We start from the raw sequence: 18,515 nt of genomic DNA on the forward strand, positions 1-18,515 counted from the left end.
TGTCGTAACGCTGCCTTGGCTGCTGATATGACTCCCTGAATTTCCCCGAAATTTCCCTATTTTCTTCCCTTAATGCCCAGTCCTATGATCACTCATCGGTCTGTCAAGGGATGCAAGTGATGTTTGAATCCTGAAATCGCTTTCCAGAACTTCCTGCACGTTGGATTCTGGAATGTCAATCATCTCCACGTTTAGGATCACCCCGCATAGCCAGAGCACCAGTCACGCAATTATGAGTCTTCCCACACCGTTTGAAGGGGCGAGACAGCTGAATTCCAGCCCTGTCGGTGCAAGTTCCGGTCTGATTCTCTCCGACTCTGCCTGACTCTGGCGCACGTTACACAGATCGACATTCCTCGTGCCCAGCGCTTCAAGATGGTTATGATCTTCGCACTAGCAGAGCAAGCCTTTGCCAATTCAGTCAAGAATGCCGGGAGCGAATCCTGTTTCTTTCTCCCCTGGCCACTCGGAGTTGCTCTGCTGGGCTGGAGTGGTCGGCTTTGACGTGGGCCGATACTCGCACGTCACCCAAAGATGCCGTGCAATCGAAGCAATGCAGCTGCTTTCCTTCTTGAAGCCTGTTAACCTGTGTTAACCCCACTTGATCTCCTCCTTTTATGTCCTCCCCTCCCCGGACATTTTCTCCAGGTTTTCGTTCCGCACGCCATCCCCATCCCCGGGCAACTTGAGAAAAATGGCGGAGGCAGAAAAGAAACAGCTTGAGGCCCTGGAGGTCGTGCGCGATCGCGCCCCAGAAGCTGATGCCTTTATCCAGGAAATGGAGAGCAAACTGGCCGCCGCAGGAGGGCTGGAGACGGGCTTCTTCCACGTCCAGTTCAGCAACCCGCAGCACTTCACCTGGCTGCTTGTCGCATTCGCCAGTATGGGAGGTCTGCTGTCGGGTCTTGACCAGAGTCTCATCTCCGGCGCAAACTTGTATCTTCCCAAGGATCTGGGCCTGGACGATAGACAGAATAGTCTGGTGAATGCGGGCATGCCGTTAGGTGCTGTTGGTGGAGCGTTGATTCTGTCGCCCTGCAATGAGTATTTTGGTCGGAAGTGGGCGATTATCATATCCTTGGTTCTGTATACAATTGGTGCTGCGCTGGAGGCTGGGTCGATTAATTATGGTATGCTGGTTGCTTCGTTTGGAGTACTATTGCTAACAGACCAGGCATGATAATTGCATCGCGTGTCATTCTGGGTCTCGGTGTCGGTCTCGAGGGTGGTACAGTTCCTGTTTACGTCGCAGAAACTGTTGAACGTCGCATTCGCGGTAACCTGGTCTCGCTGTACCAGTTCAATATTGCCCTGGGCGAGGTCCTTGGATATGCCGTCGCTGCGATCTTCCTGCATGTTCCCGGTAACTGGCGGTACATCCTGGGGTCGTCCCTCCTCTTTTCGACCATCATGTTTGCAGGGTGAGCACCAATACAGAAGTAGTGGTACTGTTCTAACCCTGCTAGCATGCTGTTCCTCCCTGAAAGTCCGCGGTGGCTCGTGCATAAAGGCCGTACTCTCGACGCATACAAGGTCTGGAAGCGCATCCGCGGCATCGACACCCCCGACGCAAGGGACGAGTTCTTCGTCCTGACTGGCTCTGTCCGGCAAGAAGAGAACGAGGTGAATGAAGGCGCGCAGAACAAGCGATTCCCGTGGATGGACTTTTTAACGTGCGTTCCCGCTCTACCAAGCTGCCATCGCTAACCACCTTATAGTGTCCCCCGCGCTCGTCGCTCGCTTATTTATGCAAATATCATGATCATGCTTGGCCAGCTAACTGGCATCAACGCGATTATGTATTTCATGAGTGTGCTCATGTCTCAAATTGGGTTCAATGATGAAAACGCCAACTATATGTCGCTTGTTGGGGGCGGATCCCTTCTTCTGGGAACAATTCCGGCTATTTTCTTGATGGAATCATTCGGTCGGCGGTTCTGGGCTATTGTAACCCTTCCAGGCTTCTTCATTGGGTTGGTCTTGATTGGCATCAGCTACAGGTTTGATGTTGAGACGGACCTTATGACGGTTGAGGGTCTGTACCTCACCGGGCTGATCTTGTATCAGGGGTTCTTTGGCTCCTATGCCTGTTTAACATGGGGTATGTTACTACTACAATGCTTCATCGTACTAGATATTAATTATACCAGTGGTCCCCTCAGAAGTCTACCCAACTTACCTCCGCAGCTACGGCATGACAACATCCGATGCCCTCCTCTTCCTCATGTCATTTATCGTAACATACAACTTCACCGCAATGCAACAAGCCATGGGCAAGACTGGTCTCGCACTGGGCTTCTACGGCGGCATTGCAGTCGTCGGTGAAATCTACCAGATCTTCTTTATGCCTGAGACGAAGGACAAGACGCTCGAAGAGATCGAGGAGGTGTTTTCGCGGCCCACGAGGGAGATTGTGAGGGAGAACTGGGCGGGCGTTAAGCAGAATTGCAACGATTTGGTGCGAGGGAGGTGGAAGAAGGTGTTTGTTGAGCAGAGGAGGATGAGGCCGACTGTGCAGGAGGCCGAGTTGAAAGTTATGTCTTAGATTTATTATGAGTCGACGAGTTAGATTAGGTGATGATACATTGATATTACGGTCCTCGTTTATCTCCGCGTGATATACAAAGTACGTCCTGTTACGCAAGACTTGCTTAGGTATCTCAGCAACGTAAGCGACCATTTGGGACCCTCTTTTGCCCTATCTTAATTTCAATTTCACCCGGAGAAGGGCACAGACTGCAGCCACGTCTCCCCTGAATCCAGGCAGCAAGCGATGCCTGGATTTCGAGTCTGCAGCTCCACAATTCTGCAGAATAGTCGTAAGGCTGATTCTGCCTTATCCAGGCCCCACCTTTTCTCCTCGTATTGTCACCCTCAACGTCTATTAGGATCGCTCAATAATGAGTCAACCGTCAGGGCCAAGACGCTCTGGCCACGGTGGTCCTGGCCCACCAATGACTGATCGTCTTTCGCGAAGGAGCGTGCGTTGGGAATGGAAGGTTGTCGAAGCCTGGGCAAATGGGTAATCGTTGTTTGCTGGAATGATACCAGTATTAATATTTAGGGCTCGTGGCACAACGGCCTGTGGCTGGTTCTGCCACAATTCAATCCAACCCAATATGAATTCTAAACCCGTTGTGGACGAGCAGAGAGAGGCGCAGCCAGATAGTGAGATGGCTGCTGAAGGCGGGCCTGATAAGGCTGAAGACATCAAGCTTCCTTTCTTCCCCAGCTATATGGTACGCCTGAACTAGACATGAGTATGGCTGAACTAATGCCGGACAGAGGATTCTCTCGTACGGTACTGGGAATTATGGGTGGCTTCTTATGATAGTCGGCCTTGGATGCGCCATGGGGTCTGGTGTCGTGAGTTTATGTTAACTAACTATGGCTGATAGAACTGACAACTGCAGGCTCTCCCCTTGATGAATATTATATTTGGAGATATCACGAAAGACTTTAGCGAATACTTTCTCCCCGGGTCTGGTGTCACAGAGTCCGAGTTCAAGGCTGCAGTCAGCAAGAATTCGTATGTACTGCCTCAAGCACAGTATACACTCCAGCTAACATTTTAGACTCTTTATTGTGTACCTGTTCATTGGAAAGTTCGTTCTAACATATATCTTCACGGTATGCACGTCCCCCACTCCTACAACTGCAACTAACAAGTCAGATATCCTTCCGAGTAATCAGTCTCAAAGCCTCATCCGCCATTCGCCTCGAATACATGCGCGCCCTGTTCGCTCAACCAGTCAGCAAACTGGACGAAATCTCCGTTGGCACCGTCACAAACACCATAACAGGCCTGTCCAATACCCTCCAGGAGAGCATGTCCGACCGCCTCGCCATCCTCTTCCAATCCATCGCCATCCTCGTCGCAGCATACGCAATCGCCTTCAGATACTCGTGGGCCCTGACACTCGTTGTCAGCTCCGCCATGCTCTTCATGGGCCTGTGTCTGACAGTTGCAGCTCCGATGCTGATTAAAGGGAACCGCGGTGTTGAACTCGCCGACGAGAAGCACGCTGCTGTCGCGGCGGATGTCTTCAGTTCTATCCGGACTGTGTTCTCGCTTGGTGCCGAGGCGTCTCTTGCCCGTAAGTATGGGGAATGGGCTGAAGAGGCGAGGAGGAGAGCTACAAAGCTAGCGCCTGTTATGGGTGTTCATCTAGGCCTGATGTTTTTCTCCATGTATGCGAGCTTCGCGCTGGCGTTCTGGTTTGGGCTGAAGCTTTATCGCGAGGGGAATATTCCTGATGTCGGTGTTGTTATTACGTGGGTATCCTTGCTCTACATATGATGGTACTGCATGGTTAACTGAAGGATAGTGTTTTCTTCTCCGTCCTGATAGTGACGACCGTGCTGGGCAGCATTTTCGCACCGTTTATGGTTATCACCAAGGCTGTTAGTGCGTCGGGGTCTTTCTTCTCTATTATTGACTCTGAACGGAGACCGGTTGATGGGATCAGGATGTCTAGTCGGTCTGATATCGTCTTCAGCGATGTCACCTTTGCGTATCCAACCCGGCCTGAGGTATCTGTGCTTAAGTCTTTCAGTGTTTGCTTCCAACGGGGGAAGGTAACTGCCCTAGTTGGACCTTCGGGGTCTGGTAAGAGTACCATTGTCGCATTGCTCGAGAGATGGTATGATCTCAGTGCATCATATGAGAAGGAAGATGTTGTAAAGCCCACAGCTACAGGGAGTATCGAGGTGAACGGGCACAATATCAACGAGCTGGATTTGAAATGGTGGAGAACACAGATCGGGCTGGTCCAGCAGGAGCCGTTCCTATTCCATGATACAGTCTATAATAATGTCTGCTTTGGGCTTATTGGGTCTGAATGGGATGGGGAGTCGGAGCAGGTCAAGAGGAAGCTTGTCATTGCGGCATGCAAGGAAGCTTTTGCTGATGAATTTGTGCAGCGACTACCATTGGTATGAACGCCTTCATTTACTTCTTCTATACTGACTGTTTCAGGGCTACGAGACTATCGTCGGCGAAGGGGGCATCACATTGAGTGGTGGTCAGCGCCAGCGCCTAGCCATTGCGCGAGCCATTGTCAGCCAGCCCACAATTTTAGTTCTGGACGAAGCAACCAGCGCAATTGATGTTCGTGGGGAGAAAATAGTGCAGGCAGCCTTGGATCATGTTTCCAGGGACCGGACAACAATCACCATTGCGCATCGACTGTCGACCGTCCGGAATGCAGACCACATTGTCGTAATTAAGGACGGGACGAAGTGCGAAGAGGGAACCCATGACGAGCTTCTCTCCATGAATGGTGTATACCATGACCTTGTCCATGCCCAGCAGCTTGTGCCACTGACTGAACAGAACGATCCCGTCACGGAGGAAGTAGAGGCCGAAGTCTACGATTCCATGCCTCTGGAAGGCGAACCCGTAAGCAATAATAATCAGACGACGGAGGCAAAAGCGAAGAAGATAGGGGCATTCCGGAATTTTGGTATCGTGATGTACGAGCAGCGCAGATACTCGTGGCTTTACGGCATCGTCCTGGTGGCTGCCGGTGCTGGCGGAGGTACGAGTCCCATTCCCATACAAGAAACCCGTTTGACCGTTAGCAGCTGGATACGCCGTACAGAGTTTCCTGTTTGCAAAACTCGTTGAGGCCTTTCAGTTCACTGGAAAGCAACTGGAAGATGCTGCCAACTTTTGGGCCCTGATGTTCTTCATCCTGGCGTTGTGTGTGATGGCTGTTTATTTCACGCTGGGCTTTAGCTCGACTATCTTTTCCTCTGTACGTACCTATTGTCTTGGTACATACCGTTCGAGGGCTAACTCGTATAGTTTGTTGCTGCTGTCTATCGCAAAGACTATTTCCGGAGTCTGTTACGCCAACCCATCCCCTTCTTCGACCAGGACGCAAACGCCTCAGGAAGTCTCGGCGGACGCCTCTCCAGCGACATCCGCCAGCTGCAGGAATTATTCTCGACAAACGGAATATTCCCCCTGATATCCATTTTCACCGTCATTGGCTGCGTCGCCGTGTCATTCGCCTTCGGGTGGAAGCTCGCGGCAGTCACATTCTTTGCAGCGCTGCCCTTTATCTTTGGAGCTGCGTACATCCGAATTCGATACGAACTGGAGTTTGAGGGATTAAACGCAAAGGTCTATGCAGAGAGCTCCAAGTTCGCGGCGGAGGCTATACGCGCTTTTCGGACTGTCAGTGCCCTTACGATGGAGGGCCATATCCTGGATAAGTATTCGGATTTGCTGGCGGAGCAACGACAGATGGCTCTTCGTAAGGCGTACTTTGCTGCTTTGGTAATTTCTCTCTCGAGTACTGTGGATTTCTGCGCTATGGCCTTGACCTTCTGGTAAGATTTCTATTTAACAGTTGGCCGTTGCTAACGTGTCAAGGTATGGAGGCCAGCTCCTCGTAACAAAGGAGTACGACCTGGTAGCCTTTTTCGTTGTTTATATCGCCATCATCCAAGGAGGACAGACAGCTGGCCAGTTCTTCAGTTTTGCTCCCAATATCGCACAGGCCATGGCATCTGCCGGCCGCATTCTGCAGATGCGCACACTCAATGAAAGGACCACTACGTCTAACAACGCTCAAATCCCGGACTCTCCGGATATCCAATTCAAACAGGTCTCGTTCAAGTACGCCTCTCGCGAAAGTCCAGTCTTCGCGGACCTGGATTTCACAGTTGAGAGCGGCCAGTTCGCTGCTCTCGTCGGGCCCTCTGGCTGCGGCAAATCGACCGTTGCGTCGCTACTCGAGCGGTTTTACGAACCTACCCAGGGAAGTATCTTATTTGGAAAGACGCCGATCGATTCCATGGATCTATCCTCCTACCGTAAAAGTTTATCTCTTGTCGCCCAAGAATCGAAGTTGTTCAGCGGGTCCATACGCGAGAACCTGTTACTCGGCATAGAGGACGATACATCGGAAACAGTAGAAGAACGCATGATTGAAGCAGCCAAGGACGCTGAGATCCACGAGTTCATCAACTCCCTCCCAGATGGATACGCCACGCAGCTGGGAGCAAACGCACAGACATCCCTCAGCGGCGGCCAGAAGCAGCGTCTGTGCATTGCGCGAGCACTGCTGCGGAATCCACGACTTCTTATCCTCGACGAAGCTACTTCAAGTCTGGACTCCCAGTCGGAGAAGTTGATCCAGCAGGCTATCGAACGGTTAGCCGGGAAAGGCGAGCTGACTATCCTTGCGATCGCGCACAGACTGGCTACGATTCAGCAGGCAGATGTCATTTTTGTGTTTGGGGAGGGTGCGCCTGGGCAGGGATCAAGGATTGTAGAAAGGGGGACGCATCATGAGCTGTTAAGAAATCGGGGGGCTTATTGGCAGATGGTATGTTACTTGTGGTTCCTTATAGTGCTTTGCTAACTGTGAATAGTGCCAGGCTCAAGCGTTGGATCGGTAGTGGTCCTTCCTCAAGCTATATGACCTTTTATGAATGACGTCGATGCAGATGTCTTGATGTATACTAGTTTTCTCCTCTCTAGGTGACTGGCCGCAGTGATGGATTCTGATACTACTTAGCTGAATGCCACTCATATAAGATTGATTGCCAGTGCCACCCCACGGAGAATGTGAGGTCGCTAGTCTAATCGGAATAATTCAAAGGTCTATTCGCCGAGGGAATTTCCCATAGACCTGGGGTAAGCTGACAGTATAGGACTGGCTATATGTGAGCACAGTGAAATCGGGCGTGTGCGTATGCGTATACGCTACCATCCTACCAGATACGGCTCGCGAAAACATACATAGTAAGCCCCATTTCTAGTCTGCGATGTAAAGTGCAGCTAAGGTCAACATGATTGATGCCATAGTTACAATGTTCCCTGCCAGCCTGGGGCTTGCGCTGTCCTTTGCCGCTGTACTCCTAGGCTTGGTATATTCGTTCCGCAACCCCCAGGCATATCCTCTAGTCAATGGAAAACGCCGATTTGAGTTCCGGGCAGTCCACGCACAAGGACGGTTTCTGTCTAATGCTCGCGGTCTGATTCAACGGGGCCTCGCTCAGGTATGCTACCATCCATATAAAGCTGTCCATGATCCATAATTCAATACTTATCAATTCATCTAGTGGCCTGTCTTCAGAATACTAACCGACAACGGATACAAGCTCGTGCTGAGTCCAAAATATGCGAATGAAATCCGGTCTCGCGAAGACCTGAACTTTGTCAAGGCTGCTGTGGACAGGTTCCATGCTGAGATACCTGGGTTCGAGGTATTTAAGCAGGCTACGAGGGCCGATGATATTCTGCAGGATGCGATCAGGACGAAGATGACGCAAAGCCTTGGTATTATTTAATCTATGATATCGTTGAATGCGACTGACTGAAGAAAGGCAACGTCACGAAACCTCTATCACAAGAAATGGCCGCTGCCCTGCAGACCAACTGGACTGATTCGCCTGGTAGGTTTAGCAGAAATATAACAGATCAAGGCTGACTGTTTTAGAATGGCACACCATCACGTTAAAACCGACAATCCTCAATATCATCGCCCAGATCTCATCCCGAGTCTTCCTCGGTGGCTACCTCTGCCGGAACCCAGACTGGCTCCGGATAACAGTTGACTACACAGTTGACTCCTTCACAGCTGCAGATGCACTGCGCTTGTGGCCGGCACTATTAAGGCCTATAGTTGCTCCTTTCATCCCATCCTGCCGTAAGATCCGGGCTCAGATCCAAGAAGCCCGAGATATCATCCTCCCCGTGCTAGAGCAGCGGAAGAAAGATAAACAAGCTGCCATTGACCGGGGAGATATTCCAGAAGAGTATAATGATGCTATGGAATGGATGGAGCGGAGCGCCAAGGGGCGGCCTTACGATGCTGCGATTGCACAACTGACGTTCTCCGTAGCGGCGATTCATACCACGTCTGACATGCTTGTGCAGGTACTGTATGATATCTGTGCATATGACGGGCTGACTGAGGAGTTGCGAGCGGAGGTCACCGCCGTGCTGAAGCCGGATGGCTGTACGAAGACTGCGCTGCATAAATTGAAGTTAATGGATAGTGTGATGAAGGAAAGTCAGAGACTCAAGCCAAGTCAGATTAGTATGTTCATTTCTTGTTTTTTATATTTCATACACTGACGTTGTTCAGTCTCCATGCAGCGCCTGGCGGAGAAAAGGATCAAGCTCGCAGATGGCACAGTAATTCCTAAGAACACCCTACTCTACGTCTCGTCTGAACGGATGTGGGATGAGAGCATCTACCCAGACCCTGATAAATTCGACCCGTACCGGTTTCTCCGGCTGCGAAATACCCCTGGGCATGAGGCTTCTGCGCAGCTTATAACACCAACACCGGAGCATCTGGGGTTCGGTCTAGGGAAGCATGCCTGTCCAGGGCGGTTCTTTGCTGCTAATGAGATGAAGGTCGCACTTTGCTATATTTTGCTGAAGTATGATATTAAGATGGCGGCGGGGTGGGAGAGTCCACCGCCAACTAGGAGAGAGGTGGTCCTCCTGGCAGACCCAAGGGGTGAAATGGTTATTCGAAGGAGAGAAGCTGGTATTGAGGTGGATGCATAGACTGATGATTGGATAAAAGGTCCATCTACAATTCGAAGGAAGCATATGGGCTGCCTAAGCACGCCATTACCATCAGGTACTACAAGGCAAGAATGGTTAAAATATGCATCCAATTGCAAGCATATCCATGACATTGAGCTGAAAACACAGCCAACTTCATATAACTTCTTCCAATACTGTGATGCAACTCGGACGTTTGTCCCAAACAAGAGAACAGTCAGTCAACACGAACTAGCCCTTTCCGGAACAATCCAGCGCTCCAATCAGCATCGCGTATCCAGAATGCAGGCTGGGGCCATCAGCCACTCCACATTGATCAGCACCAAATCTTAACAGATCGGGTGAATTGCAGCGCCAGCTAAAGGGCCTGGGGCAGGGCTGAGTGCAGAACTATGCGTAAACACCGTCATTCCTTGGCTGCGTGATATTTGGGCATCACTGCCTCTCTGCACTATATAAGGGGGTCTCCCACTGCTCATTGTAGCTACAATTAAGCCGTTATACAACATCATGAAGCTTCAAACATCCCTCCTTTTAACATCGCTGTCTCTCCCCGGTGCTCTCTCGGGCTTCCTGGGCCCGATCTATCCAGCTCCGAGAGACCTATCAAGCCGCAACAGTCACGTCGCGGCGAGCTGGAGGAACCTCTCAGCCAGTCTGGACAACGCCCTGCACCGGTCGAACAACACTCTATCCAAGCTACGAGACACCACCTTTTCAATTGGACTGTTCTCGACTCGTGATGCAGGTGCCGAGACCCTGCAGTACCATTATGCCTCTCCCGAAATCGTGCAGGCGAAGAATGGCACACACAAGGTCGACGGTGACAGCATCTACCGCGTTGCCAGCGTGTCCAAGCTGTTCACCGTGCTTGCAGCCCTAGTCGAGCTCGACGGTCAAGACTGGGAGCTCCCTCTGTCGGCAATATTCCCAGAATTCGCACAGTACCTCCGCGAGCACTCCGACACCCTCGACCCGGTGTACGACAATCAGTGGGATGCCATCACGCCTAAAGCCCTAGCATCCCACATGGGTGGCATCGCCCAGTATGGTGCGCCCTGGATCGGGGATTTGTACTTGAGCAATCAGATTCTCAACACCTCGTTGCCCGACATAGGCCTCCCCCCTATCGGCGAAAACGATCGCTTTAGCTTGCCTCCCTGTGCAACTCTCGAAGGTCTTGCTGGAGCTTGTTCACCAGGCGACTACGCTGAGGGTGTCGCGGGCAGCGCCCCCATCTTCCTCCCCTGGGCCAGCCCAGTATACTCGAACAATGGCCTGACCCTGCTCGGAGCGGCCATTGCCAATCTCACCGGCAAGTCGCTCGACCAGGTCTTCCAGGACAGCGTCTTTGACCCGCTCGACCTGAATTCAACCTACTCCGTGATCCCCCCCAAGTCCGAGCTCCACCGATCCGTCGTCGCTGGTCCCTTTGAAGCCGGCTTCGGGCTCGAGAACGGTATATCCAAGTCCTCCGGCGGTATCTTCTCGACCCTCAACGACCTCGCCAAGTTCGGCACCGGCATTCTCAACTCAACCCTGCTCTCACCCACCGAGACCCGGCGCTGGATGAAGCCCGTTTCCCATACATCCAGCCTGCACATCTCCATCGGTGCACCCTGGGAGATCTACCGCTACGAACACCCAGGAACCGGTCTCGTCACCGACATCTACACCAAGCTCGGCGACTCCGGCTCATACGGTGGCCTCACAGCCATCCTCCCAGACTTCGACGCCGGATTCAGCGTCATTACCGCCAGCACCGCAGACACCCGAAGCGAAAACACCTTCTTCCTGATCCAGCAGATCGTTGACGCCATCTTGCCCGCATTAACAAAACAAGCTGGTGTCGAACTCGAGCGGAAATACGTAGGCACCTATACCTCCACTACCCCCGGCCTCAACAGCTCCATCACATTCAAAGCCGTCGGAGGAGCCCTACCTGGTCTCCAGATCTCGTCTTGGGTCAGCAATGGCACAGACCTCAGCCCGCAGATTAAGACCCTTTTCCGCTCCCCAGGCTTCCAACAACCGTACAGCCTGCGACCTGCCATTTCTCCTGCTGGGGACGCGGGCAAGATCGTGTTTCGACCGGCGACTGCGGTGGTGAAACCTATTGAGCCGCGTGATCCGTCGAATCTGTTTACTAGCTTTTATTATGCCGATGACTGGGCGTTTTTGGGGCAGACGAGTTATGCGTTGCAGTATTTGTCGGAGTTCGTGTTTGATATAAATAAGGATGGAAGTGTAGGCAGCGTCACCATTCCGGCTTGGAGGGTGGAGTTGGAGAAGCAGTGATTCTGTATTGGATTTCTGGATTGTATTACCTGCGTGATAGATAGCGTTTCGAATGTTACTGCATGTTTAGCCTGTCCTTCCTGGTATCAGCAAGCTTGCCATCGTACTTGCGGTTGGGGTGGACTACCTGACGATATCATCTTGACTCAGGGCAACAGTGACTACTCTCCTCCTCTCATGTTAATGCTTCACTATGGCTTCGAACGGTAGATGGATTGAAAAGATTGAAATTCAAGATGTAATACAGCGAGATTGGTATTTTTCTAGAGAACTAGATTCATGTCTATCACTGCTGGCCATCACTCATAACGCATATCTTCCTCGGTCTCGTAATTAAACAAAATATAAGTTAAAACAGAGGCATCGAAATCTTCGCCCCATAGTCAACATTATCCTGCGCCGACTCGATCCTCTTCCCACTCGTTCCAAACACCCTATCCCACAGCCTCGTCTGCTTGCCATAGTTATAACTACTCTTCCACCCGCGTCGATGATGCAAATCATGATCCTCAATAACGAGCTCAGCATCAAAAAACCTCAACACAAACGTCAACGGGTTCGGCACAGCAGCATGAATCCGCAACCCACTGTGTCCCGCAATCTCGGCAAACATGACATACTGCGAGCAGAAGAACCACTCATAGAACCCCATGGGGAACCCGAGGGCCTTCATGCTGAAGAACGTCATTAGCGGAATCCCCGCGATGTCGAAGAACTCCTGCTCGTGGTCCGCGTAGATCGTGAGCAGCGGGTTCGGGTGCTTGGTGAGGTGGTGCCGACGGTGGTACTTCCACAGCCCGTCCATCTCGTGCATGAGGCGGTGGTACCAGTAGAACCAGAAGTCGAGGACAATGCCGTACATGCCTGCTTGGAAGGGGAGGAGCAGGAAGTTCATTTCCGCGGGGCTGCGAGAGGTGTTGTAGGAGAGGTAGACCATGAATAGAGGGCGGATGGATCCGGCCAGGATAACGGAGGTTAGTGTCTTTTGGACACCGGCGTCGGGGACGCCGTCGCGCTCGTGCTGGTCGCCGTCGAGGAAGCCGTATTTGTGGCCCAGGGCGCGGAGGGAGCGGATCTCGCGGGTGGTTGAGATGCGCGAGGCGTAGTAGTAGTAGAAGTAGGCGATCACAGGGCCGAAGTTCCAGCCGGTGAAGCGGATGAAGAGTTCGTGCAGGGCGAGTGTGAGGCCCGTGTAGAAGACGATCCAGCGGTGGAGGTACCAGTCGGACATGTATGGGATTTTCTCGGTCTTCTGGTGTACTGGGACCTCCTTGTCCAGGTCGACGTGGTGGACGTCGACGAAATCGAGGATCTTGTGCCAGATGGTCCACTGGCTCTTGTCCTGGCGGCGCCAGGTGGACTTCATGGAGTCGCGGGGGTTGGGATGGCTCATTTTGGCGGTTGAGAATGGCTGAGTTCAGGCAGGATCTGGGGACCGGGGACGGGGTTGTTATATATCAGTTGCCCCACGATCCAGATATCAACTTCAACTCTTCATATGAAGAAATCCGATCTAATACCGCCAATCATGCTGCCGTATTTCAATAGATGACCCACCTCGGCTGTCCAGTCATCGCAAGGCCTTCCGAAAAGGGAAAAGGGTGCGAGCCCCAGCTGCCGAGGCACTTATTTTGCCATAACCATGGAAATGGGAAACATGTTCTAATTATTCTGGAATGTCTAATTGTTGGGCAGTTGTCCCTCCTTGTGGTGGCGGATATACTGTTGATTAGATCTGAGCCCTGGCTATATATTTTGACCGGTATTGCCAATACATACAGACTCAACCACGCAAAATGTATTCAAATATGTTATTGACTTTCAGTAACTCAATCCATTTCAACACAATATGCAGCGATGCAATGTGTTTGTTCTAAGGAGTAATCAAACTGTACATGCCTGCACGCGCAAAGTGCTAGGCAACAGGACGAGTTCGTAATGCCCGTCCTCTGTTCTCTATGGTCAGTCTCACCCACTATACGAGGCACGTGGAGCTGGATTGTAGAAACGACGTCATGTTATAGAATATTCTACGCCAACACTATCTCTCCTCACCTCAGGATATAATGGCAGCATGTGACGCTGGCTATCGAATTAATCTGGAATTGTGTAGTCGTCCCTTCCAATCGATGACTCGGCATGTTATGTTCTCGTAGTTGCATATACGTGGGCAACCTGTTGCCTGGGAATTATAGTGGTAAAGCTGGCAGGGGTATTGCTGATAAATTTACAGAATGATATCAAATGTGATACACCGTAGAGTAAGATTAAGAGGGGGAGGGGGATTGTTTATGAAAATTTCATCGATTGGGTCTGTATTTGGAACGGCAGAAGTCGAGCGATTAGAGTGTCGCAGTCAATTGTTGAGTTGCCCATACTAATTCTGGCCTGGATGTAGAAGGTGTATATAGTTTTGACTGGCAAAATATTGTCATCTTAACCCATAGGTCGGCACAACTGTCTACTTGGCAACGCCAGTTCCGTTTAGATAGAAACATTAAGGAAGGGTAAGGTATGCTTGTTTATATATTTAGTGCACGGAGTTGGAGTCGATGCGAGTATAATCCACCTCGCTCCATATGTTGACATAGCTTCCTGATATGAGGCAAGCATACCTGGCGATCACATCATATACGTCCACTACCGTCAGTTGTTTGCGGCTCCTAGCATAGCTGACTGCTAACATAATCCGCCAAAATAGACTAGTTGGAGTATGCTATCAGAGCAAGATACAGAGTTGGAGACGTTGAAGATGCCATTTTGGTGGTGGTTGCGTTATCGAAAATTTCTAATTTATCAACCGGAGCTGCAACAATTATCAATTACTTCTATTGCATTCTTTGCAGGTAATATAAAAGAAACATGACAGTTCCAGGAAAGTCGACAGCCGTCGCACAGTCGACACCCATTTCGTCTCTTGAAGATGTCCCCGACAAGCCAGTCTCATGGCGACATCGCCTCAAGCGAGTCTTGTGGGATACATTTGACTACTCGCCAGAGGAGAGGAGGTTCATTTTCAAAATCGACTTTTTTATTCTGTACGAACCTCGTCTGAAATCGTTGAGTGCATTCTAACAAGTAAAGAACATGGGCCAGCTTCTCGTACTTTTCCAAGAACCTGAACCAGAACAATCTATGTTAGTTGGCGGCATTAGAGGCTAGATTAAATTGCTAATTGTTAGCAAACGCATATGTCTCGGGAATGAAAGAAGAACTCAACGTCGTTGGAAATCAGTACCAAACATTCACCACCATGTGGACTATGTACGTCTCCCATCCCTGAAGAGAGTAATACTAACAAAACAGTGGCTACGTGATCTCTCAGATCCCCTCGCAGATGATATGCACTCGCGGTATTACGCTCCTTCTCTACCACAATTCAATTCTAATGCTATCCCAGTCCGCCTCTCCCTCTGGTGCCCCTCCTGGGAATGTATCTGGGTAATCGTAACCTTCGCATCGGCAGCCGTCAAAACGCCCCAACAGCTCTATGCCTGCCGTTTCCTTGTCGGTCTGGCAGAAGGAACATTCTACCCGGCCGTGCACACAGTTCTAGGCGGGTGGTATACGAAGCGCGAACTCGCCAAGCGGGCATGCATCTTCTTCGGCTCGGCGTTTGTGGGGAGTATGTTTAGTGGGTATTTGGTATGTTTTCTCCTCACTAAATATAAAATTCATCTAAAGGGTTATGTATTGATGTACCTTTAGCAAGCAGCTCTGTACACCGGCATGAACGGCGTCAATGGACTATCCGGCTGGCGATGGCTGTTTATCTTCGATGGCGTTATTACCTTTCCCATGGCAGTTTGGGGCTATCTTGCTCTGCCGGATCTACCGAGTAACACGAGAGTTCCGTGGTTGAAGCCCGAAGAGAAGGAACTTGCCCTTGAGAGGATGCGCAAGGCTGGGAAGAGTCTGGATGAACCGGTTACCTGGAAGGGGACGAAGAGAGTGCTTTCGCGGTGGCATTTTTGGGTTTATACGGCCTATTATACGTATGTCTCCAGTTCACGAGTTTTAGCAATGGATAGATATACTAACGAATGCTGGCAGGTTCTTCATCTGCAGCGAGAATATCGGCGGGTACATGAATCTCTGGCTGAAAAGTCTGAATCGGTACTCTGTGCCGCAGATAAACACATACCCCACTGTGATCAACGCGATAACGATTATAACGAGCTTGATATATGGCTGGACGAGCGATGGCTTTCAGATCCGCTATCCAATAGTGTTTTTCTCGCTGACGGTGTGCTTCTTCGCGGCGATGAATCTGGCCATCTGGGACGGAGTTCCATTTGGGTTGAAGTGGGCGAGTTATTATCTTACTGGGTGAGTTATCTTATACATCTGATGAAGGATACAGACTGATAGGTTTAGATTCGCGCAAGGGTCTGGGCCTGTGTTCTTAGTAAGTATGCCGGCATTTATACAGAAGCATACTAATAAGCCAGACAATGGTGAACGAGATCTGCGCAGGAGACAGTCTCGAGCGAAAGATCATCCTAGGATCAACAAACTCCATAGCGTGAGTTCATCGCTATTCTGTACTGACTGTCGCTAACTGGCACTGGTAGATATGCATTCAATGCCTGGATCCCCCTGATCTCATACAATACAAACTACGCCCCCAGATTCTTGGTTGGGAATTCCGTGACGGTGGGGTTGATTGTTTGTGCAGCTTGTACACTGGGCCTCGCTGTATACCTGCAGCGCAGAGATGAGCGGAGTAGCCATGTTGAGAGCGAGTTTGAAGAGGGTGTACAAGCACAGGTATAGGTGGGCCCAGGATGTATAGAGTGAGGCTGCGGGCTGCTGCTCCTTAACGTATACAATACAGTTAGCAGAAAAATAACAACCAATGGATTCTACAATAGCACTATGTTAATCATGTACCGGGAAACGGTGCCGGAGGTTGGAAAGCTGCTGCTCGCGTTCGGATTGGATGCTACGAAAATAGAATCCGCCTGTCAAATATACAGCATCGGAAATGACGTCGTTACTGATTAATGAATCAGAAAGGATTCAATGGTGGTGGCCGCCCCCCTACCATTATGCGCTTGCACGTTTGCTTTTCATGACAAGTCTCCGATATTTTTGGGACATAACCAGGAGAAAAGCTTGACGGGGATTTCAGCCAGCGAACCACGAGCGGTTGCGAGGAATCGTGGATCCTTCAGGAATAGACGTTGAATAAGACCAAGATAGCAGGGTCTAGGCTCCCATATTCGAGGCAGTCGCAGGATGGACAAAACAGCCCAAGGAAAGGGGGCATTAGGTAACGGCGTTCTGCAGTTTCTGTCAGAGAATGGCCACTACCAGAAAGAATCAAGAACAAGCTGGATCTGACCTGGCCAATCAACGGCCGACCTGATGCGAATGCGAAATACGAAATGCGAAGGTGGAACCGGGCTGAGCTTAACGAAAACGAGAGCGAACGCGCCCTGACTGGCCTTGGCGGAGGCGGTGCTATAAAATATCAGAGTATATATAAGTATATAGCACTACAACGCTTGATTCGACTGAATTCAAATCACATCCAGACAACATGGCCAGCGACAACAACATCTACGGGTACAATCCCTCCATCCCGGCTGCAGTGATCTTCATCATCCTGTTCGGTGCTTCCACGGGCTTCCACTGCTACCAATTGATCAAAGCCCGCGCTCTATACTTTATTCCTTTTCTCATCGGGGGAGCTTGTATGTATCCCTCCCTTATCAATCTGGTCAATACTAATTCCATGAAGTCCAAGTTCTAGGCTATATTTTCCGTGCCGCCAGCCACAACGACACCAGCTCAATCCCCAAATATGCCCTCCAGACGGTCCTCATCCTTCTCGCTCCAGCCCTCTACGCAGCGTCAATCTACATGGTCCTGGGCCGGCTGATGATCCACCTCGACGCGCAAAAGCTCAGTCTCGTACGAGTCTCCTGGATGACCAAGATCTTCGTTACCGGGGATGTCATTTCCTTCCTGATGCAGTGCGGCGGTATGCTTCAAACCCATCTACCGGTCTCTTTTATATAGACTAACAAATGTAGGTGGCGGGCTCATGTCCGGCGACAACCCCGACAGCCGCAAAACCGGCGAAACAATCACCATCGCCGGTCTGATCGTGCAGATTGTCTTCTTCGGTTTCTTCCTGATAACATCCATCATCTTCCACATCCGGATCAATAAGGCCCCCACGCTGCCATCGCGCGAAGAAATTGCGTCCTGGCGCCGCGGAAACATCACGGCGCGCAACTGGGTGACTCTGCTCTTTGCGCTGTATGCGGTGTCTGTTCTTATCCTGGTGCGCTCGGTGTTTCGGCTGGTGGAGTTTATTGATGGGTATGGCGGGTATTTGATGACGCATGAGGTGTTTATTTATGTGTTTGATGCGGTGCTGATGGTGGTTGTTATGGGGGTGTTGAATTATTGGCACCCTTGTTTTGTTATTCGTGGGGGGAAGGGATATAGGGACTTTGACAGTGTGCCGCTGAGGTAGACTTTCTGGTTATTTTATAGATGGGATGCAATGCTGGTGTTGGTTCTATAAACTAGACAGGGAAATATCGATTTAAGCGAAATGTATATATTATGATCACGATGTTATAGAGTATTCACCAATTTCTTGTCTGCGTGGGATGTTATCAGATAATCAGATCAGCCCCACAGCGGGCGGACAGCTCACAAT

At 50.7% G+C, this 18,515-nt stretch overlaps 7 protein-coding genes across 7 annotated transcripts; 6 read left to right on the top strand and 1 right to left on the bottom strand.

Annotated features, from left to right (window-relative positions):
• Positions 1-417: 417 nt before the first annotated feature.
• On the top strand, positions 418-2,630 carry ASPVEDRAFT_40258 (putative MFS sugar transporter). Its single transcript, XM_040812104.1, has 5 exons — positions 418-1,130; positions 1,175-1,421; positions 1,467-1,673; positions 1,719-2,101; positions 2,151-2,630. Exons 1-5 carry the CDS (start codon positions 695-697, stop codon positions 2,543-2,545), a joined length of 1,668 nt encoding a protein of 555 aa, XP_040666486.1. The 5' UTR covers positions 418-694; the 3' UTR covers positions 2,546-2,630.
• A 434-nt stretch (positions 2,631-3,064) lies between these two features.
• Positions 3,065-7,587, top strand: ASPVEDRAFT_40259 (ABC transporter ATP-binding protein). Its single transcript, XM_040812106.1, has 11 exons — positions 3,065-3,239; positions 3,286-3,366; positions 3,414-3,529; positions 3,576-3,630; positions 3,674-4,275; positions 4,329-4,935; positions 4,979-5,540; positions 5,587-5,759; positions 5,810-6,339; positions 6,383-7,340; positions 7,387-7,587. Exons 1-11 carry the CDS (start codon positions 3,120-3,122, stop codon positions 7,411-7,413), a joined length of 3,831 nt encoding a protein of 1,276 aa, XP_040666487.1. The 5' UTR covers positions 3,065-3,119; the 3' UTR covers positions 7,414-7,587.
• A 240-nt stretch (positions 7,588-7,827) lies between these two features.
• Positions 7,828-9,625, top strand: ASPVEDRAFT_190002 (cytochrome P450; the record flags this gene model as incomplete). Its single annotated transcript, XM_040809057.1, has 5 exons — positions 7,828-8,016; positions 8,080-8,296; positions 8,344-8,412; positions 8,457-9,063; positions 9,136-9,625. 5 exons carry the CDS (start codon positions 7,828-7,830, stop codon positions 9,536-9,538), a joined length of 1,485 nt encoding a protein of 494 aa, XP_040666488.1. The 3' UTR covers positions 9,539-9,625.
• A 415-nt stretch (positions 9,626-10,040) lies between these two features.
• Positions 10,041-11,912, top strand: ASPVEDRAFT_40260 (serine hydrolase domain-containing protein). Its single transcript, XM_040812107.1, has one exon. It carries the CDS (start codon positions 10,049-10,051, stop codon positions 11,834-11,836), a length of 1,788 nt encoding a protein of 595 aa, XP_040666489.1. The 5' UTR covers positions 10,041-10,048; the 3' UTR covers positions 11,837-11,912.
• Positions 11,913-12,121: 209 nt separating this feature from the next.
• Positions 12,122-13,272, bottom strand: ASPVEDRAFT_40261 (sterol desaturase family protein). Its single transcript, XM_040812108.1, has one exon. The coding sequence runs from the start codon at positions 13,227-13,229 to the stop codon at positions 12,186-12,188; it is 1,044 nt and encodes a 347-aa protein (XP_040666490.1). The 5' UTR covers positions 13,230-13,272; the 3' UTR covers positions 12,122-12,185.
• A 1,426-nt stretch (positions 13,273-14,698) lies between these two features.
• On the top strand, positions 14,699-16,612 carry ASPVEDRAFT_82287 (uncharacterized protein; the record flags this gene model as incomplete). Its single annotated transcript, XM_040817176.1, has 10 exons — positions 14,699-14,874; positions 14,921-14,973; positions 15,019-15,100; positions 15,143-15,189; positions 15,237-15,481; positions 15,545-15,831; positions 15,890-16,165; positions 16,214-16,244; positions 16,288-16,361; positions 16,411-16,612. The coding sequence occupies 10 exons, from the start codon at positions 14,699-14,701 to the stop codon at positions 16,610-16,612; spliced, it is 1,473 nt and encodes a 490-aa protein (XP_040666491.1).
• Positions 16,613-17,397: 785 nt separating this feature from the next.
• Positions 17,398-18,409, top strand: ASPVEDRAFT_40263 (RTA1 domain-containing protein). Its single transcript, XM_040812109.1, has 2 exons — positions 17,398-17,825; positions 17,878-18,409. Exons 1-2 carry the CDS (start codon positions 17,705-17,707, stop codon positions 18,324-18,326), a joined length of 570 nt encoding a protein of 189 aa, XP_040666492.1. The 5' UTR covers positions 17,398-17,704; the 3' UTR covers positions 18,327-18,409.
• Positions 18,410-18,515: the final 106 nt, after the last annotated feature.

This window comes from Aspergillus versicolor (assembly GCF_001890125.1).
Source record: "Aspergillus versicolor CBS 583.65 unplaced genomic scaffold ASPVEscaffold_3, whole genome shotgun sequence".
Classification (NCBI taxonomy): Eukaryota; Fungi; Ascomycota; class Eurotiomycetes; order Eurotiales; family Aspergillaceae; genus Aspergillus; species Aspergillus versicolor.